Raw genomic sequence first — 22363 nt, 5'->3', positions numbered from 1 at the left:
AGGCTCCATGCAGGAAGCCTAATGCAGGACTCGATCCCAGGTCTCCAGGATCAGGCCCTGGGCTGAAGGCAGTGCTAAACTGCTGAGCCACATGGGTTGCCCATGGAATTCTTTTCTTATTGGAATATAGAGAACATACTCTTTTGTTTACATGTGCATAGGTCCCTATTGTATGGATGCAACATTATAATTTGATTTAGTATACTGATTTCCATTAAAAAAGATGATAGTATACCCCTTTTTTTCAGAAGAGTTCTGGTTTATATTTGTTTCTCATGTAATTATTAGTAGCTCCCCTTTTCACTTGTATATATCCACGTTTTGAGGATTAATTTTATGGTCATTATTTATTGATGCACATTGGGTGACTTCATTTGCTTTTATTTTATTTTTATTTATTTACTTATTTTTTTAAGATTTTTTTTTTTTTTTTTTTTAATTCATGAGAAACCAGAGAGCGAGAGAGAGAGAGGCAGAGACACAGGCAGAGAGAGAAGCAGGCTCCATGCAGGGAGCCCGATGTGGGACTTGATCCCGGGTCCCCAGGATCACACCCTGGGCTGATGGTGGCGCATAACCACTGAGCCACCCAGGCTGCCCCTCATTTGCTTTTAGATTAAGAAGCAGCATCTCTTGAAAGTTAGTTTACCATACAAATTTTCATTAGTTTTTATAGGTGTTGATTCTGGTAATGTGAATTTAATAGTTTTATTTTCTGGATAGCCCATCGTTTTTAAAAAACAGTTTCTGTACTATTGTGAACTTCTATGGATAAGTCTTTTTAAAATACTTGGTGTTGAGACCTTCCTTAGTTTTTCATGTTTTCTTCATGTAGGCATTTGTATCTTTGTCTGATTTTCTCTCCCTCTTTCCCTTCTTCCCTTTTCCTTCTCCCCACCTCTTTTCTCTTTCTTTTCAAGTATTAGAAACTTTAAGGAAACAGTAACAAGCCAAATTGCAGTTTGTAATGTATGATCTGAGAATGAAAACATGCATATGTATACATATTTAAAGTAAAATCAAGTGAATGAAATTCATAGCCAGAATCAGTGATCATGGAACTTTTGGCATATTTTTTGAATTTCTATCATATACAGGTCCTGACTTAAAAATTTGGTACATCTCTTCAAAATTACTTAAAATTTTTTTTTAAGATTTATTTATTTGAAAGAGAGCGCACGTGCGCATACAGGCATACAAGCATACAAGAGGGGAAGCAGAAGGAAAAGCAAGTTCCCTGCTGAGTAGGGAGCCTGATGTAGGGCTCAATCCCGGGACCCTGGGATCATGACCTGAGCTGAAGGCAGCTGCTTAACCTACTGAGCGTCCCAGGTGCCCCTCTTCAGAACCCTCTTCAAGATTATTCTTGCGTTAAAGAAAATGACAAGAAGAGAGCAGGGAGATAGATATTCCTTAAACCTTTAATATCTCTTTTTTAAGATTTTATTCATTCATTAGAGAGAGCCAGAGAGAGAGGCAGAGACACAGGCAGAGGGAGAAGCAGGCTCCCTGTGGGGAGCCCGATGTGAAACTCCATCCCTAAACTGGGATCGCACTCTGAGCCAAAAGCAGACGCTCAACTGCTAAGCCATCCAGGCGTCCCAAACCTTTAATATCTTTTGATGCTCATGAGAAATCCCATCTTTGGGGACTTGTATGCTACCTTTCTTTTCTTTAAATTAGTTTTGTTTAGGGGTGTCTGGCTGGTGGAGCATGTGACTCTTGTTCTTGGGGTTGTAAGTTCAAGCTGTATTAAGTTGGGTGTAGAAATTACTTTAAAAAATAAAATAAAAAAAATATATTTTAGTTTAGTAATTTTTTTAGATAAAATTTATGGCTGCTCAGGATGAAATAATATGCATACATTTGTGTTACTCATTTCCTACGTTTCTAAGATGATTTGACTTGTAAGAAACTGATGATGCCAGTTTGCCCTAATATTTATATCTTGATGACTCTGAAGGCTTCAGGGTATGCCTTAACTATGTTTTATGTTGTGATCTAATTCCCTGATATTTCTGATATCTTGCAGCTTATGTATGGTCAAATAATTCACATCTAATGCATTTGTATTTTTATATTTGTTTAAGCACTAGAAAAATTGACTTAGGGATCCCTGGGTGGCACAGCGGTTTGGCGCCTGCCTTTGGCCCAGGGCACGATCCTGGAGACCCGGGATCGAATCCCACGTCGGGCTCCCGGTGCATGGAGCCTGCTTCTCCCTCTGCCTGTGTCTCTGCCTCTCTCTCTCTCTCTGATGACTATCATAAATAAATAAAAATTAAAAAAAAAATTTAGAAAAATTGACTTAACAAGTGTTGTGCTTTACATTAAATAGAATTGTGGTTAATTAACACCAAAACGTAATGTTGAATTCTGCACATTTATCTACATTTAATCATTTCTTAATGCCTCTTTCTTTGAGGTGGCTCAGTCAGTGGAGTATCTGACTTTTGATTTCGGCTCAGGTTTTCATTCTCAGTATTATGAGATCGAGCCCATGTTGGGCTCCTTGCTCAGTGCAGAGTGTGCTTGTCCCTCTCTCTCTGTTCCTTTTCTTGCACATTCTCTTTCTCTCAAATAAATTTAAAAATCTTTGGGGAAGAAAAAAGGGATGTTAGCATATTGAATAGAATATGCTCAATAAATGGAGTAGTGCTGTGGGTCCTAGGAAACAGTGATGCATATTTAATTATTTTGGCCCACATTACTAATCAACCAAATTATTTCAGAATTCAGATACCTGAAAGTTTGTTTTCTTGAAAGCAGATCTGGTAACTTTAATTTGACTTGTGAGACTGAAGTGATAATGTAGTGAGTGAAAGTAAAATTTCCTCAAATTTAGCACATTTTGGTTGTATTTTTAAATCGACCTGACTTAAATGCTGCTCATTTCTTTTCCCCATATTTAAAGATGTGGATAAACCAGGCCCATCTTTGCAGTGCTTTGATTATTTTTTTTCTACTTTTTATATTTGAAGGAAGCAAAGTTAATCTAGTGTTCTATTCTCTTGGAGTTTTATACCATTGATGCAAGTATTTGGCTGTTAGAGCCTTTTCAAGGTGGTAGATATTTTTATTAATAGTGTGAGAGAGATGACTGGGGATGATGAATAGGGAGTGTTTGAGAAATGACCCAGAGTTGGTGGACAGGTTCTTTGTATGGGATCCCTACATGAATGCAAATTCAGTAGAGTGGTTTGAAGATGTAGGTGATAATTATGTTTCTTTATACATTTGAGAAGGCAGGTAGCAGCGTTCTCCACAAGCTGGAGTCTGGAGAGCAGGCATTTCACGAGGCCCTAGAGAAGGGAATTACAGCAGTCAAAGAAAGAAGAGATGTAAGTATGGATGAGGATTTTCCATAAGTGGAGTGAGCGGTTTTCTAGAAGTGGAGTTGAGGCAGTTGCGTACATAGGCTAGGTTCAGAATAACTTAGGAACAGATTAGAGCAATGATAAATAGAAGGTCAGGCTGACCAGGAAAGGATTAAGAACTTGTGAAGTGTGGAGTGAGAGAGGGCATTTTTAAAGTTTTTAATACTCTCACTCAAAGTTATTTAATCATTTCTTACTGCAGGAAGTTATATTGGGAGGCCTGGGAAATGGGAAGAGGGGAAAAAGAAATCCCACTAGGGTATTTTTCATGTCATATCTTATTGGATGATTATTGGTGAAAATAGTGGGCAATGTCAATTAGTTTACATAAAGCTTATTGAATTGAATATAATATATTCAATATAATTGAGTATAAGGTATTTGTAGTTCCTGAGAGCTATTGACTACAGGCACAGAGTTGTTTTTAAAACATATGTTGTGCATGTTAAAATAGTAGTACCTCTGTACCAAAAATATGTGGACTGAATAAATACTTATTCTCGGCTTAAATAGCTATCTTAAATTTTTTTTTTTTAAATAATTCTGTGGTGCCCAAACCTTCATTGATCAGCCACAGTAATTCCCATTTAATACTACTGAAATCAGTATTTTCTTGCATTTTTTTCTTTCTTGAATTATCAGGTAGATACTAAGTATATTCTTTAATTTCATTTATTAAATACATATATGGAAATGAGGATTATTTTCCATTTGATTCAGTTTAAATATTGATTTATCATATGAAATTTTCACCTTCGTGTATAAATACTACCTTTCAGTTAATAATCATTTACTGTTTTTTAGTCTTTTTCATCACTGTTCAACATGATAGGGGATAGATGAGGGTTAGCTTTTAGGAGCACAACAAATTCAGCTGAATCTGCTGAGTATGCTTTATATATAAAATAAGTGGTTCACAAATTGAAATTATTAAGTATTATTATTAATAAGGAATTTTTAGTGACCCAGCTGACTGCTGACCTTGATACACCAGTGGTTGAGAGCTCCAGCTTTAGTTTGGGTGGCAAATATTGCCTGTCTTTCTCAAAAGAAGTGATGTTACATGTAGAAACTAGGCTCTGTGCTATATAGAAATAACAATTCCAGTTATAGTGATAGCTATTATTTATTGCTTATTATGTATAGACACTGTATAAGAGTTTGCATATATTACTTAATCCTTTCAACTAGCCTTATGACGTAGATAGTATATATGACATCTCCATTTTAATCATAGACTTGGAAAAATTAAGTAAACTGAGAGATAGTTAAGGGCACAGTAGGAGTGTGGACATACAACTTTCTGCCTTCAGAGTCTGGCTTTTAAGTACTTACTGTATTACACTTGAAAGCAGGCCATCTGTCCTTGCCTATTACGAGTGTGGTAGAGAATACCACAGGGAAATCACTTTTCTTCTGGTTGAAGTTTACTCTCTGGAGTATTCCAGAGAATATGTTTGACTATCTGGAAGGAGCACCACTGTTACACATAGTGGTGAATTTATTTTAGGTATTTCCAGTGCACTTGTCTAGAATGGATAAAGGTATATACTTTTGCTGCTCTGTGTTTTTAATGACTAGTATTAAATTAAAAGATGTCAAGACAATTTATGACTGGTTTCTTCTTTGGGATAGCTTGAAAAGTTATTTCTCATTTGGGAATATTTTGTTGGTTTTCCTTCTCTGATATTATTATTAGAGTGATTATTTATTTAGGTAGTCAGCTTGATAATGGAAGACATTTTATAGCTCCTCCCAAAATTAGAATTATAACCTTCTAACCTAAAAAATGAGTTGTGTTGAATGTTTTCAGTTGTGCTTATTGGCCAAAACAATGAGTCCTCCCTTGTAAGATCCAGTCTTTTCGTGAAAAATTCCGTCTGAATCATTTAGAAGTTAGCTGGCATTTTCTAAAATAAAGTTAACACCTTAAGGCAAAATTTATCTGCCCTTTTCCGACACTTCCCCTATATTAAAATCACTTGTTAAATGCACCTGGAAATCAGAGAGGTCAGTTAGAAATCTTCCTACGTATTCAGTCTGTAAAACTGAATGCTTAGGAAATGAAGCTTTCTTAATGTTAACTAACTGCAGTGTGCAAGCTTTTCATCGTTTGCAGTCTTACTCATGTTCTTAGTGATAGACGAAGGTCATCATTGCTTTGTGCTTTAAAACGTTACATTTGGTTTGCAGTTTTCTTCTAATATGAGAGAGTTGGCAATTACTTATTCCATTAGTAAAATTGGTCCTAGGAAATGAAGTAAAAAATGAGTTCTGTTGAACGTTTTCTTAGTTTATCTTAATGTCAGTTAACAGTTGTATTCATTTTTTATTTTCAATTTTCTCTTATTTATATAGGTTAATGAACTTTCTGAGGAAGAAGAGGAAGATGAAAAGTTGGAACAGATAGAAGAACTTCCAGAAGAGGGTGCAGAAAAATCAAGTGACATGGCAGAGGTGGTACAGTTAAGGATGACTGAAAATATCCTGGAACCAAATAGTGTTACAGCATCAACAAGGTAGTGTTTCAATGGAAAGAACTTTAGCCTTTGAACTTTTTATTCTAGATGTAGATTCACTGAAGCACTGAATCATACAAATTTTAATGATGTGTGAAAGATTGATTTATGTATGAAAAAGAGCAACAAGAAAATTTTAAGCAAACTTGCTAAGAAAATTTCAGGTGTCAGCATTTATATATTTTTTTCAAAATACAGCCTTTTACATTTCTTCTTAAAGTTTTTTTTTTTTTGAGTTGGGTAAAATTTCAGGACCTTTGGAAATGGAAAGATAAAGTGGTCAAATTAACTTGTATTTCCAGCTTCTAGACTAGAACTAGGTTGAGTTGGGCTGTAAGAAGAGAACTCTGTGATGCATTAAGATATTTCTTTCCAATTTTTTTTTTTTGTGTGTTAAGGAATACTACTTACGTGGCATACTGTGTACTTTATAAATGTGGTAGGGTAGAGGCACTATGTTAATGCATAGCTGGAGTCATTGAACATACTGTTTAGGAAGCGTTGGAGAATTCGAGAATCCCATAGCTCTAGGTATGTTAGTTCTCTGTAAAGTTCTATGGTTTACTAACCCTTTTTTTTTTAATTGGAGTTCAATTTGCCAACATATAGCATAACACCCAGTGCTCATCCTGCCAAGTGCCCCCCTCAGTGCCCATCACCCAGTCACCCCAACCCCTCGCCCACCTCCCTTTCCACTACCCCTTGTTCATTTCCCAGAGGTAGGTGTGTCTCATGTTTTGTCAACTAGCCCTTTCTAATTAGGAGAGCAGCAGTATATATATATATATTTTTAATTTTTATTTATTTATGATAGTCACAGAGAGAGAGAGAGAGAGAGAGAGGCAGAGACATAGGCAGAGGAAGAAGCAGGCTCCATGTACCGGGAGCCCGACGTGGGATTCGATCCCAGGTCTCCAGGATCGCGCCCTGGGCCAAAGGCAGGCGCCAACCCGCTGCGCCACCCAGGGATCCCAGTATATTTAAATCACTAGATATCTTTTATTAAATCCATGTTCAGTAGAATGATTGAAAAGCAGAGGAAATAATTTAACAGAAGGCAAAATGTCATTTAACTCATTACATAAAATAACTCATATCTAAGGGAGAAACTGTCCAATTTCATATAGGAAAATTATAAAACAACTTGAGATGTTTACTGCCAAACAGAACTATTAAATTTCTTTGTGGGCCTCTGGATCTTTATATATTATAAATGATTTCTTCAAACATGATTGTAATTGTGGTATATCAACATGTTTGTTTACTCTTTTGCCCCTGATTTAACATTATGTTTGTGCTTTTTCTGTGTACATGCTCTTCTTTTTTTTTTTTTTTTTAATTTTTATTTATGATAGTCACAGAGAGAGAAAGAGAGAGAGGCAGAGACATAGGCAGAGGGAGAAGCAGGCTCCATGCACCAGAAGCCCGATGTGGGATTCGATCCCGGGTCTCCAGGATCACGCCCTGGGCCAAAGGCAGGCGCCAAACCGCTGCGCCACCCAGGGATCCCTGTGTACATGCTCTTCTAATTTACTTTTGGGAAGGGGGGAGCCTCTTAAGTATAATTACATATTAAGATATTTAGAAATTATATGCTGAGCTGTTTATATCTTAATTATATATTTCCTGTCCTTTTTTCTGGAAGTTTTGAATTATTGTAGCTAGCTTCTCTCTACTAAACTGCTACTGAACAACCTTTTTAGGTTTCTTAGGCCCCTTTTTCCTTCTTTTGAATTATTTGCATTCATTTATTAGGTTCAAATAGTGAACTTTTCTTTGGCCTAGTAAGTATTTCCAGCAAGCGTAAGAGACTTATCCTGATTTATATTGCCATTAGCATTTTTTTCCTCCAGGACCTGAAAACAGTAGATTAAATGAATATTCTTAATTTGGTAAGTTAGAGTTACATCTCTAATAGGTGGCTACTAGCTACATGTGGCTATTTAAATTTGAACTTGAACCAGTTAAAATTAAATAAAGTTTAAAAATCACTCTCACAGTTGTACTAGCCACAGTTCAAGTGTTCAACAGTCATATAAGTGGCCACTGTATTAGTGTTGATACAGAACATTTCTGTCATTGCAGAAATTTCTATTGAGTAGCGCTGATAGAGGGGAAATTTTTTCAGTATTTTTATTTATTATCAGCAAAGTTATTATTTTAAATGGATACTTCTAATAGTTTCGTCTTTTTGATTATCTTTCTAGTTTTGTAGACAGTCCTTCCAACTAATTTTTAGATTCATTGGAGATTTGGAGATAGGTAGTCAGGATTCCTTTAATTACATGTCACAAAAATGGACCTTGGTTAAAGGAAAGAAAAAAAGCAATTTATTAGAAGAATCCTGGATAGATTGCAGAGTCTGCAGATAAAGCAGAGATAACACAGGAAGCCCTGGAGAATTTAGTAGCGGGGTTATGGGAGAATCTCTAGCATGGGGCTGTTACTCAGAGAGTTCCTTCCAGTTGTTTCCTACTCTCATTCTGCTCAAGACCAGATTCCTGTGGGGTGGCAGGGAAGAGAGTCTGGTCTAAATTGGGTCAAGTGTCTGGTTAGATAGAGCTGGTCATTGTAATTTATGTATCAAGATTATTGGATGAGAAGAGGGATTAATTTGCCACAGAAAAATGGGGCTGTTTACCAAAAGAAAAGATTGGGGATATCAGGCAGCAAAAACAGGTGTGTCTACCAAAGTGGTCTTTGAGAATTAGTAATGATAAAAATTTCAGTTAATATATATATATTAATCTTTTATTGTAGTGTTGGCTGATTGCTTGCATAAAGGTAAAAATATACATTCTTTTTTTTTTTTTTCAAGATTTTATTTATTCATGAGAGACAGAGAGAGAGAGAGGCAGAGACACAGACAGAGGGAGAAGCAGGCTCCATGCAGGGAGCCCGACATGGGACTTAATCCTGGGTCTCCAGGATCAGGCCCTGGGCTGAAGGCAGCGCTAAACTGCTGAGCCACCTAAACTGCCCAAAAAATACATTCTTTGATTGTCTACCATAGATGAAAGAAAAATAGGGGAATGCATAAGCATAAGCCCTAGGATATAGGGAGCTATTAATAAATTTGTTTTAGGGAATTAGTGGATACTGGAGATTGAACTTTTGGTAACTTTTAATGTTCCATCTTTTTGAGTTTTTCTGGGAGGTACTTTATAAATATTTACTGGAGTATTAGGTAGCTACTCTGTTTTTCTTCACAAGTAACTATGGGAAAATATGTTAGAAACCTAAGGGAATAAACATTTAGTGATAGTTTAAAAATAGCAATTCTCAAACTTTTTGCTTTTAAATGTTACATTCTTAAAAATTATTTACAACTCCAGAGACCTTTTTTTAAAAAAAAAAATTTTTATTCATTTATTCATGAGTGACACAGAGAAAAGAGAGAGGGAGGCAGAGACACAGGCAGAGGGAGAAGCAGACTCCATGCAGAAGCCTGATGTGGGACTCAATCCCAGGACTCCAAGATCACTCCTTGGGCCAAAGGCAGGTGTTAAACTGCTGAGCCACCCAGGGATCCCCAAGACCTTTTTTTCTTTTTTTTTTAAGATTTTATTTATTTATTCATGACAGACACAGAGAGAGAGAGAGCAGAGACACAGGCAGAGGGAGAAGCAGGCTCCTTGCAGGGAGCCTGACGTGGGACTTGATCCCGGGTCTCCAGGGTCACACCCTGGGCTGAAGGTGGTGCTAAGCCGCTAAGCCACCAGGGCTGCCCCCCCCCCCCCCCCCGCCCCCCCCGCAACCTCTGTTAATGTTGATTTTACCTACAGGCACTTACCACATTATAAATTAAAGCAACATATTTAAGCCATTGGAAGTATATCTTTGTTGAGTTGTAGTTTGGAAGATGCTTGTATATAGCCATTGATGACCTAAGGGGCTTTTTTGTGTTTTGTTTTTCTTTTTTTTTTTTACCTAACAGTTTTTTGGTTGATAGATTACTCCTCCTCTATTAGGTTTAGGTCATTAGTTCTCAAACTTTGGTCTTATAACCCCCCTCACACACTTAAAAATTATTTAGGATCCAAAGAACTTTTGTTTCTGTAGCTTGTAACTGTTGTTATTTATTATATTAGGAATTAAAACTGAGAGATTTACATATATATTTAAAGTAGTAATAAATCCATTACATGTTAATGTAAAATTCTAAAATGTTAACTGTTTTCCAAAATCTCCAAAAAACATCATAGTGAAAAATTTTTTAGTGACTTGTTTTATATTTTTACAAATCTCTTTAATGTCTGGCATTAGTAGATGACAGCTGAATTCTTTCATTTTCCTCTGCATTGCATTCGTTGCTGTATGTTATTTTGGTTTAAGTATATGAAGAAAATTTGCCATCACACCAGTATATAGCTGGAAATAGAACATTCATAGTCTTTTCAGATAATTGTGTCCATTCTTTCTTGATAATATGCCAAAACATGGTAAGTAGCAGCGTTTTAGAAGTTATTTGTATTGCATAACTTGAAACCATATCTGAGAATTTTTCATGCTCTGGTCTTTTGGTCGGTCTGTCTTGTGCTGTGGTGATTTTATTCATGCTTGATTTTGTAACATGGTAATTAGGCATTCAGAAAATGAGGCTTCAGGGAGTTACTTGGATCTTCCAAATGATGATACATTTTGTTACATAGTATCAACAGTTCACATTCTTTAATATTACCACTGATTGTATTAAAGACATCTTTTAAGTCCTGGGACATTAATGAGTTTATGGTAAAGATAAAGGTTTTCCAGAATTCAATTTTTTACTTGAAAACTCAAATCTTATCAGCTGTGTCACTTGTTTTTCTTGAAGTCTCAGTCTTGCTCATTTTTGAGAAAATGTCTGCCAGATTATTCAGGTTGGAATAACTATATATAGTTTGTCAGCCTATCTTTCAAGTGAAAACGGTGATCCCAGATAAAACTTGAGTTCACAATTCAAATAAGACAAGCATTGTACTACGCTGTGCAGAAGTGTTTTTCTAAATGTGCCTCCCATTTTGTCATACCAAATACAAAAATGAATTATACTCAGGGCTGAGGTAAAATTAATAATTTTTGCTCCTTCATCAGGACTGGTCCTCTTTTTAAAAAATTGCAAGTGAGTAGTGGTAAAGAATGCAGTGGCCATGGTTCAGTCTGGTACCACTTGCCTGATTTATGCTAAGACCCCAAGCATTTTTTTCTACCATTGATTTGGTATATCATGCAAAAGTCAGCACAGTGAAAAAGGTAAATATTATGAAAATAGTTTGTGTGTTTTGGTTGACTGACCACCTTTTCACAACCAGTGGTTTATTTTATTTATTTTATTTTTTTAAAAGATTTTATTTATTTATTCATGGGAGACACACACACACACACAGAGAGGCAGAGACACAGGCAGAGGGAGAAGCAGACTCCATGCAGGGAGCCCGATGTGGGACTCGATCCCGGGTCTCCAGGATCACACCCGAGCTGCAGGTGGCGCCAAACCGCTGAGCCACTGGGGTTGCCCAATTGTTTGTATTTCTTTGGTGTTTGATTGTGATCTCTCCTCTCTTGTTCATGATTTTATTTATTTGGATTCTTTCTCTTTTTGATAAGTCTGGTCAGGGATTTATCAATCTTATTCTTTGAAAGAACCAGCTCCTGGTTTCATTGGTCTGTTCTACTGTTCTTTTGATTTCTATTTCATTGATTTCTGCTCTAATCATTATTCTCCTGCTGGGTTTAGGCTTTATTTGCTGTTCTTTGTCTAGCTCCATTAGGTGTAAGGTTAGGTTGTGTATTTGAGGTCTTCCTTGTTTCTTGAGAAAAGCTCATATTTCTATATACTTCCTTCTTAGAAAATAGTTGTGTTTTGGGGCAGCCCTGGTGGCGCAGCGGTTTAGCGCCGCCTGCAGCCTGGGTGTGATCCTGGGGACCCTGGATCGATTCCTACATCGGGCTCCCTGCATGGAGTCTGCTTCTCCCTCTGCCTGTTCCTCTGCCCCCCCCCCCCGCCGTGTCTCTATGAATAAATAAATAAAATCTTAAAAAAAAAAAAAGTTGTGTTTTCATTTGCATTTGTTTCCATGAATTTTTAAAATTCTTCCTTAATTTTCTGATTGACCCATTCATTCTTTAGTAGGATGCTCTTTAACCTCCAAGTATTTGAGTTCCTTCCAAATTTCCTTTTGGGATTGATGTCAAGTATCAAAGTATTGTGGTCTGAAAATATGCAGGGAATAATCCCAGTCTTCTGGTTCCAGTTGAGAGTCAATTTGTGACCCAGTATGTGATCTGTTCCGGAGAATGTTCCATGTGTATTTGTTTTTGTTTTTTTTTTTTAAGATTTTATTTATTTATTCATGAGAGAGAGAGAGGCAGAGACATAGGCAGAGGGAGAAACACACTCCATGCAGGGAGCCTGATTCGGGACTCGATCCTGGGTCTCCAGGATCACACCCCGGGCTGAAGGCGACGCTAAACCACTGAGCCACCGAGGCTGCCCCGTCTTGCTTTTTTTTCCAATCTGATAACCCGTGTCTTTTGATTGGAGCATTTAGCCCATTGACATTCAGAGTAACTATTGAAAGATAATGAATGTAGTGCCTTTGTATTACCTGCAAAGTCTCTGTTGCTATGTATTGTTTCTTTTCTTTTATGTCTGTGTTACTTTTGGGCTCTCTCTTTGCTTAAAGGATCCCCTTTAACATTTCTTGCAGGGCTGGTTTAGTGATCAAAAATTCTTTTAGTTTCTATTTTTTTTTTTTTAATTTTTTATTTATTTATGATAGTCACACAGAGAGAGAGAGGCAGAGACATAGGCAGAGGGAGAAGCAGGCTCCATGCTGGGAGCCTGACGTGGGATTCGATCCCGGGTTTCCAGGATCGCGCCCTGGTCCAAAGGCAGGCGCCAAACTGCTGTGCCACCCAGGGATCCCTAGTTTCTATTTTTATCTCCTTCTATTTTGCATGACATCCTTGCTGGATAAAGTATTCTTGGCTGCATATTTATCTCATTTAGCACTTTGAATACCGTCCTGCCAGGTCTCTGTGGATAGGTTTGCTGCCAGTCTAATGTTTCTACCTTTGTAGGTTGTGGATCTCTTGACCCAACCTACTTTAAAGATTTTCTCTTTGTGCCTGAGATTTTCAGGCTTCACGATTAAATGTCAAAGTGTTGACCTATTTTTATTGATTTTGAGGGGAGTTTCTCTATGCTTCCTGTACTTGGATGCTTGCTTCTTCCCCCAGATTTGGAAGTTCTCAGCTATGATTTGTTCAATTATACCTTCTGCTCTCCCTATTTCCTCTTCCTCTGGGATCCCAATTATTCTAATATTGTTTTGTTTTATGGCATCACTTATCTCTCGAGTTTTTCCCTAGTGATCCAGTAGTTTATCTTTTTTCTCAGTTTCTTTATTCTCTGTTGGTCTTCTGTATGTATCACTGATTCTCTCTTCTGCCTCATTTATTCTAGCAATTAGAGCCTCCATTTTTTTTTATTACATCTCATTAATAGCCTTTTTAAATTTTGACTTGATTAGATTTTAGTTCTTTTATTTCTTCAGAGAGGGATTCTCTAGTGTCTTCTGTTTGTTTGTTTGTTTGTTTGTTTTTTCCCAAGCGTAGCTGGTATGTTTATAATTGTTATTCTGAACTCTAGTTTTTAACATCTTACTTTTATCCCTACTGATAGGTCCCTGGCAGTCAGTACTGCCTCTTGTTCTCTTTTTTGGGGGTTCTTCTGTCTTGTCATTCTATCCAGAGAAGAACAGATGAATTAGAGAACAGAATAATAAAATAGCAACAAGGACCCAGAAAAATAGACACTAAACAAATCAGAAGAGACCAGAAACTAATAAAGGGGGTAGTGGTGGAAAGAGAGAATATAATCAAATAGGTGAACAGAACAGAGCAATACTCTAGATCCTTGGTGTATTTTGGTCTGTTTGTTACAAGAAACTAGATGCCAAAATTGTATAGAAGAAAAACTTACATATATAGAAAAAATAAAGTTGAATATAATGAAAGGAAACCAGAATTGAGAAATATATATACATATATAAATGTAAAAATGAAAATTTTAAAAGATTTTAAAAAGTTGATAAAAAGAAATTAGTTGAAAAGGAAAAAAATTTAAAATTGAAACACTAAAAGAATCATGAGAAAAAAACCCATGAATTCTATGTATTTTTTTCCCTTAGTGCTGGTGCTCTGCTTTATACTTCTGTGAGATCAGTAAACTTAGTCTCTTAGCTGGATGTTTCTGCTGGTCTTCTGGGGGAGGGGCCTATTACACTAATCTCAGGTATCTTTCCCTGGGTGGAATTGCACCCCCCCTCTTGCCACGGGGCTGGGTTCAGTGTAAACAGTTTCAGATTGCTCTGTGTAGCTCTTGTTCCCGGAAGGCTTTCCATGCTGCTTTTTTTTTTTTTTCCCATGCTGCTTTGAGTGATGGGAATGAAAGAGCCAAGGAGCTGAAAGTTCACACACCCTCACTTTTCATTGTGCCCTCGTGGAAAAGCAGTCAGTCATTCTTGTCTGACTGTTCACAGACAAGACTCCACACTCTGTTCGCCTAGCCTGTGACCAGATGTTTTTATCTCAGGCTTGCGGACCCCCTTTCAAGTGTCCAAACTTTACAGACTCCTGTGGTGCACACACCTGTTGGGCTTCTCCTCTGCCACTTGTTGGATCCCTTCTCAGAGAACAGAGGTTGGACTGCGCCACAGTTTAAGGTTTATGGCAACGTTAAGCAGAAAGCCCATTTCTGGGCTCTTTGCAGTTAGCTTCCCTGCTCTGAAGCTTGAGAACTCTGCTGCACTCAGGCATGCCGGTTCTTACTGTGATCCCGGGGATCCCGAGACCACACTGTCTTATCTAGGATTATGCTCCACTTCACCACCTGAACAGCTTTCAGGCAGGGACGCCCCTTCGCCAGAGCAGACTTTTAAAAGTTTGGATTTCGCCCTCTGCTGCTGCTATATCACTTTCCAGTAGCTAGCGTCCAAGGGCTCCCTCCTAGTATATCCTCTCAGATTTACTTCTCTGCACCTCCTACCTTGGAAAATGTGGTTGCTTTTCTATTGGTAGAATTGCAGTAAATCTTTTTTTTTTTTTTTTTTTTTTTTTAAGATTTTATTCATGAGAGACACACAGAGAAAGAGAGAGAGAGGCAGAGACACAAGCAGAGAGAGAAGCAGGCTCCAAGCAGGGAGCCCGATATGATGGGACTCAGTCCCGGGATTCCAAGATCACACCCCGGGGCCAAAGGCAGGCGCTAAACCACTGAGCCACCCAGGGATCCCGAATTGCAGTAATTATTTTCTTACATCTCAAAACCTGTTGAGTTCACAGATGTCCAGGTGATTTGATAGCTGTCAAGCTGAATTCCAGGGACCAGAGTAAACTCGGGTCCCCTACTACTCTGCCATCCTCCTCCTTTTCAGTAAATACTGTAGATTTATCCATGTTGTACGTCATTGTGGTTTATTTCACTGATGTAAAGCATTCCATCATATAATTATGCCTCAGTGATCTAGTTTAAATTTGGTGGACAGTTGGTTCTTTTTTTTTTAATTTTTTTTTTAAATTTTTATTTATTTATGATAGTCACAGAGAGAGAGAGAGAGAGGCGCAGAGACACAGGCAGAGGGAGAAGCAGGCTCCATGCACCGGGAGCCCGATGTGGGATTCGATCCCGGGTCTCCAGGATCGTGCCCTGGGCCAAAGGCAGGCGCCAAACCGCTGCGCCACCCAGGGATCCCCAGTTGGTTCTTTTTGATCATTTACTTTTTGAATAGCTTTTCTGGCTACTTTTTTTTTTTTTTAAGATTTTATTTAAAAAAAAAGATTTTATTTATTTATTCATAGACAGAGAAAGGCAGAGACACAGGCAGAGAGAGAAGCAGGCCCCATGCAGGGAGCCCGACGTGGGACTCGATCCGCGGTCTCCAGGACCACACCCCAGGCTGCAGGTGGCGCCAAACTGCTGCGCCACCAGGGCTGCCCCCATTTTTTTTTTTTTTAATTCAAAATCTTTTTATTGGGACAGTGTCCTATTCATCTTGATTCAGGGAGCTTTTAGTGCTGTTTCTGCCTGAAGGGGCATCCTTCTGTAAGCCTTGCTTTTCCTCCCGTGGCCTGGCAGAGGACGGTGGAGCAGCTGACACACAGAACTACTGTCTGCGTGGCTGAAGATGGTGGTGCTTTTGTAGAATCCCGGGCACTTCTTGTGGGGCTCTGCACCAGGTGCTTCTTCTTGTGCTTCCTTTTCTCTTCCGGGGATGGGTGCAGGAGGTCCTTTGTGAGGGGCATGTTCTCATGGGGAGGTCGTCACCATCAGAAAGGGCTGCCCGGTACATTCTTCTATACATCTTCTGGTGACACATGCATGCACATGAAGACATGAACCTGACTTTCAACTTTTTTTTTTTTTTTTGACTTTTAACTTCTGTAAATATTACCAAATTGTTTTCTAAAGTGCTTGTCCCAGTTTACACCCTCATTAACAGTGTATGAGCAGGGATCCCTGGGTGACGTAGCGGTTTAGTGCCTGCCTTTGGCCCAGGGCGCGATCCCGGAGACCCGGGATCGAATCCCACGTCGGCTCCTGGTGCATGGAGCCTGCTTCTCCCTCTGCCTGTGTCTCTGCCTCTCTCTCTCTCTCTCTGTGTGACTATCATAAATAAATAAAAATTAAAAAAAAAAAACAGTGTCTGAGCATTCCCATTGCTTCACATCCTTGCTAACACTTGGTATTAACTATTCTGAAGGAATAGAAATAATATTTCCTTGTCATTTTAATAGGTTCATCCCCCCCTTTTTTTTCATCCCCTTTTTATATGTGTATTGTCGTCAGTTCTTTTTTGAAATAGCTCTTCAATTGTTTCCTATTTTTCTTTTTTTTTTAAGAGGGGGGGAAAGCAGTAGAGGGGCTGAGGGAGAGGGAGAGAGAGTATCTTAAGTATGCTGCCCATCCAGTGTCGAGCTTGACATGGAGCTTCATCTTAGAATCCTGAGATCATAACCTGGGCCAAAATCAAGAGTAGAATGCTTAGACTAAGCCAACCAAGCACCCCTCCTATTTTTCTCTTGTTGAGTTGTAGGAGCCCTTTAAAAATATGTATTGTGCTAATCTTTTCTTCATTTTATGTTATGCCTTTTCCATCTTATGTCTTCTGAAGAAGAATTCATAATTTTAATCAAGTTTACTATACTTTTCCCTCTTTGGTTAATGCTTTTTGTGTTTTAAGAGATCTTTTCCTGAACATATATTTCCGTATTCTTTTTTTTCTTTACCAGTGCTTATATACATGTTTTTATTTTTAATTTATTTCTATTTTTAATTTCTAAATTTTAATTCTAGTATAGTTAACATTCCTGTATTAACTTCTAAAGCTGTATTATTTCACATTTCATATTTAGGTGTGTAATCTACCTGGAATTGATTTTTGTCTTTGGTGTGGGAAGTGTGGCCAAAGTACTTTTTTCAGTGTGGATACCAGATTGTGCAGTACTCATTTTGAAAAGATTGCCCTTGCTCTGCTTTCTGTAGTGCTACCTTTGTTCTTAAGCAAGTGTGTATGCATGGATCCACTTGTGTTCTGTTTGTTTCTTCTTGTGTTAGTGCTGTTATTTACTTTGGCTTTATTGATTTTTAGGTCTGGAGTGGGGTCTAGATCTCCAATAAAATAACATAACACTGCCACTCCAGGAGAGTGTGGCCATTGGGTCACATTCTTGTATTAGGGGTAGGGGTAGTAGAAAAGCCCCCGCATTTTGACAGTCTTTAGTAGCTTGTATGTAGAATTCTAAAAATACATTTAAAAATCTTTTTTATTTTTTAAAAAACACGTTTATTAAATGTAGCCATTTGATACATAGTTGCACACATTATTTATGCACATACAAAAACACTTTCTCATGTTACTTCCTGATCTTTATGAACATGGATAATTTCAAATTGGGCCATTGACTGTGTGTACTTTAGTCCATTTTATATATTTATTTCTTTGTTTTACTCCTTTTCTTTTTTTGAGAGAAAGAGAAGGGATGAGGGAGAGAAGTACAGAGGGAGTGGGAAAGAGAAAATCTTAAGCAGGCTCCATGCCCAGCAGGAGCCCACCACAGGACTTGCATGACCTAAGCTGAAATCAAGAGCTGGATGCTGAACAAAACTGAGCAACTCAGGCACCCCTATTTTCTGATATTTCTTAAAAATAATTTTGCAAATAGGGTAACTTAAATTTTTTTTAAAGATTTTATTTTTATTTATTTATTTTATTTATTTATTTATTAATTAATTAATGAGAGAGAGAGAGAGAGAGAGAGGCAGAGACACAGGCAGAAGGATAAGCAGGCTCTATGCAGGGAGCCCGACGTGGGACTCGATCCCAGGTCTCCAGGATCAGGCCCTGGGCTGAAGGCAGCGCTAAACCACTGAGCCACCCAGGCCACCCCTTTTTAAAGATTTTATGAATTTATTCATGAGAGACACACAGAGAGAGAGGCAGAGACACAGGCAGAGGGAGAAGCAAGCTCCCTGTAAGGAGCCAGATGTGGGACTCGATCCCAGGACCTCAGGATCATGCCTTGAGCCGAAGGCAGATGCTCAAACGCTGAGCCACCCAAGCGCCCTGTGGTAACATATTAATTAAGAATCGAGTTGGTTAAAAAAAAAAAAAAAAAAAAAAAAAAGAATCGAGTTGGTATATCTGAGGGTGTTTATCATTTTTCAACTTTTTCATGCTTTTGGAAGTTTTTATAATAAAATAATGGGAAAAATGTTTCAAAGAAAATTTTATGGCACAAAATACTATTATTTTTTTTAATTTAGATTTTGAGAGATTTGATAGATTCTTTTAAAAAAAAATTTATATATTTATTCATGAGAGACACAGAGAGGCAGAGACACAGGCAGAGGGTGAAGCAGGCTCCTTGCAGGGAGCCCAGTGTGGAACTCAATCCCGGGCCCTGGAATGGGCCCTGGGATCAAGCCCTGAGCCAAAGGCAGACACTCAACCGCTTAGCCACCCAGGAGTCCCTTGATAGGCTCTAAATAGAGTGCAGATGTGGAAGTTTTGAGTCAAAGAGCATGCATTACTTTTAAAAACACCTCGCCAAGGTTCATCTGGGTGGCTCAGTTGGTTAAATGGTTAAGTGTCTGCATTGGGCTCAGGTCATGATCTCAGGGTCCTGGGATTGAGCCTCGCATCAGGCTTCTTGCTCAGTGGGGAGCCTTCTCTGTCTCTGTCTGCTGCTCACCCTGTTTGTGCTCTCTCTCTCTGTCAAATAAATAAATAAAATCTTTTAAAAACAAACAGAAACCATGTCACCAAAGTGATCTCCCTAAGAATTGTACTAAGTTACTTTTTCACCAGCAATGTATAATTGTCAGTTTCATAGCCTTTCTCATCATGAATGGTATATTAACATCAAAAAATATTAATTTTATATTAATCCTATTTTAAATTTGTATTTCTAGTTGTCGTGTTTCCATTTTTCTACTAGCATTTTGGTAATAACCTAATCTGACAAAAAAGGTGAGATAATTCCTCTGGGAGATTAAGTAGATGCCTAATAATGGCAAATTTGGAAAAGAACAGAAAGGATATAAACTGTAACAAAAGTTAAAATATGGTGTTAGGCTTTAGTAACATACTTCTGGACAAAGTAGCTGAGAGTTAGAACTTCTTGAGATTTTTGTGTAAGGTAAAAACCAAAGCACACTAGAAATCACAAATTAAATGGTGAAGGGAAGGATGTTGGATTTAGATTTGTTTTTTTTAAGATTTTATTTCTTTATACATGAGAGAGACAGAGGGAGAAGCAGGCTCCCTGTGGGGGCCCCGTGTGACCTGAGCCGAAGCCAGATGCTCAACCACTGAGCCACCCAGGCATCCCGGATTTAGGAATTTTCTTTACACCATTCAACATAACTACATTGTCAGTGGATTATAATTAGGTATTAAAATTACTTTCTTTTAAAAAAGATTTTATTTATTAATGAGACACACACACACACATAGAGAGAGAGAAAGAGGCAGAGGGAGAAGCAGGCTCCATGCAGGGAGCCCGATGCGGGACTCGATCCCGGAACTCCAGGATCACGCCCTGGGCCGAAGGCAGGCGCTAAACCGCTAAGCCACCCAGGGATCCCCCTAAAATTACTTTTAATACCTAAGCTTAGGAATTACAAATATTATTGAGTAAAATATAACTGATCAGACCATGTAAAGATTTAACTTTTATGATTAAATAGGCAACCTCATATATAAACAACAAATCATTGTAGCAAAATAACAGAGAAAGATCTAACCTTAGTTAACATTTAAGCTATAGGAAGAGCTTCATTTATCTTTTTTTTTGTTTTTGTTTTTTTTTCTGCAGAAGTCACTAAATACTGACTTTAACCTGAAACTACTAGAAACAGACCCACAGCTAAACTCTTCTTTGTGCACATACATGTGATTTTTCTCCCCAGTTTCCTTCAGAAACAAAGTTCCAAAAAATGTCATTTAAATTTGAAAACTTAGGTTTAAGTACTTATCTTGAAAGTATTTTGAGCTGAGAATAATCCATTCATGAAAACTAGCCTAATGTTGGCAGTTAAATTTTTCTTATAAAGCTGAGGGATGTGGGATCCCTGGGTGGTGCAGCGGTTTGGCACCTGCCTTTGGCCCAGGGCGCGATCCTGGAGACCCGGGATCAAATCCCACGTTGGGCTCCCGGTGCATGGAGCCTGCTTCTCCCTCTGCCTGTGTCTCTGCCTCTCTCTCTCTCTCTTTCTCTCTCTCTCTGTGACTATCATAAGTAAATAAAAATTAAAAAAAAATAAAGTGGATGCAAGATATTAAAAAAAAAAAAATGCTGAGGGATGTTATATGTGCCAAACCAGGGTGACTTACTTTTGTCTTATAAAGCAGTTGTGCAATTTGCTACTCATGTGTTTGCTCTAAGGGAGACCTGAAGATTGCTGCATGATGTTTATTGGATTTTCTACAGAGAATCTTGAGAATATATTTTTTTCTTTTTTAAAATTTAAATTCAATTAATTAACATATAGTGTATTATTAGTTTCAAACGTAGAGTTCAGTGATTTATCAGTCTTATGTAACACCCAGTGCTCATTGCATTCCCTGCCCTTCTTAATGTCCATCACCCAGTCACCCCATGGGTGACTGTGAACAGTGAGCCTGATCCCAGGACCCTGGGATCATGACCTGAACCTAAGGCAGATGCTTAACTGAGCCACACAGGTGCCCCCAATTTTAATTTTAAACACTTAAGTGGTATTCGTATCTCATGGGTTTCACTTGAATTTTTAACTATGATGAAGATGAGGCTATTTATGTTTTTGTAAGTATTAGTAGATAGTGTGGTGCGAAATTTGCTAAGGAAAGTCTGTTAATGCTACAGTGAATGAAGTAGTCTAATTTTAGAATCAATTTTGCCTTTTTCGTCACTTGAGTACATCCTCTGAGTAGTAGCATATGCTGTTACTTCGGGCAAGGAGTACAGAGTGAACATTGAGGCCTTCATACCATCCTAGATGAGGTGGTTTTGTTGGGCTAGTAGTACACTTTTTTCCCTTCAGCCTTGGAATATAGGTCAGTGTTTCTCCAAGTGAGCACCAAGTGAAATAGTTGGCTACACATACACACGGATATGTATATTTAGTTTTTTTGTGTGGAAATAAATTCTTTAGAAAATTAGAATCCTATTCTGCCAGAAATGAATGTGAAAGTTGATTGTGTCAAGGTAGTGCAACTGTGACAGTTTTCAACACTTTTTGTCATTAGTATTGCAAAGTTTTATAGCTAATTTCTTTCTTTAATTACAGTGCCCATTTATCTCCCATCAGCATCTTACCAGCCTCTGCGGAGTAAGTAGTATACTTGTAGAAGACCATTTTTTAAAATTTAAAAATATTACTTCACTTTAGAAATGAAAATCATGTATTTATTGTGCTTAATTTAGGGGAAGGATTATACATAAGGCAGTGAACCTAGTTAATATTTTATGTACTGCAGTAGGAACAAATGAAGAAAGAATGCATTGCCTAATATATAAAATAAAAATTGAATTTTCTTCAGAGGATTTATTTATTTTTTTAAAAGATTTTATTTATTAATTCATAGAGAGAGAAAGAGAGAGAGAGGCAGAGACATAAGCAGAGGGAGAAGCAAGCTCCATGCAGGGAGCCCGATGTGGGACTTGATCCCGGGTCTCCAGGATCATGCCCTGGGCCGAAGGCAGGTGCCAAACTGCTGTGCCACCGGGGCTGCCACAAAGGATTTTTTTAATCTTTTGAGATGATTGAGATATGTCATCTCTATTAAATTTTCTTAAAGAAGTAAACTTCATGTAAAAAATATGGGCAGGACTCTTAGTTTCTTTGATTTAGCTGAGTATTGACAAATTATTTTGCTTTATAAATGTAGCTTTGAAAAGTATTTAAATGGTTTTTCGGTATACTAGCAAGGAATGAAT

General features: G+C 37.9%; 1 protein-coding gene across 16 annotated transcripts in view; it reads left to right on the top strand.

The window, feature by feature from the left end:
- The window catches only part of FAM13B (family with sequence similarity 13 member B), an 86537-nt gene that overhangs the window by 30473 nt on the left and 33701 nt on the right, over positions 1 to 22363 (top strand). For 11 of the 16 annotated variants that reach the window (XM_038552250.1, XM_038552252.1, XM_038552251.1 and 8 more), the window contains 3 exons: positions 3246 to 3341; positions 5736 to 5896; positions 21714 to 21755. In XM_038552250.1, coding sequence (XP_038408178.1) covers positions 3246 to 3341; positions 5736 to 5896; positions 21714 to 21755 — 299 coding nt within the window. The remainder of the gene's footprint in view (positions 1 to 3245; positions 3342 to 5735; positions 5897 to 21713; positions 21756 to 22363) is intronic. The other 5 variants (XM_038552260.1, XM_038552264.1, XM_038552263.1 and 2 more) reach the window with 1 other exon arrangement.

Source organism: Canis lupus, chromosome 11 (genome assembly GCF_011100685.1).
Source record: "Canis lupus familiaris isolate Mischka breed German Shepherd chromosome 11, alternate assembly UU_Cfam_GSD_1.0, whole genome shotgun sequence".
In the NCBI taxonomy this organism is placed as follows: Eukaryota; Metazoa; Chordata; class Mammalia; order Carnivora; family Canidae; genus Canis; species Canis lupus.
Note: the sequence above shows the minus strand (reverse complement) of the source record. Positions and strands in the feature narration are given on the sequence as shown.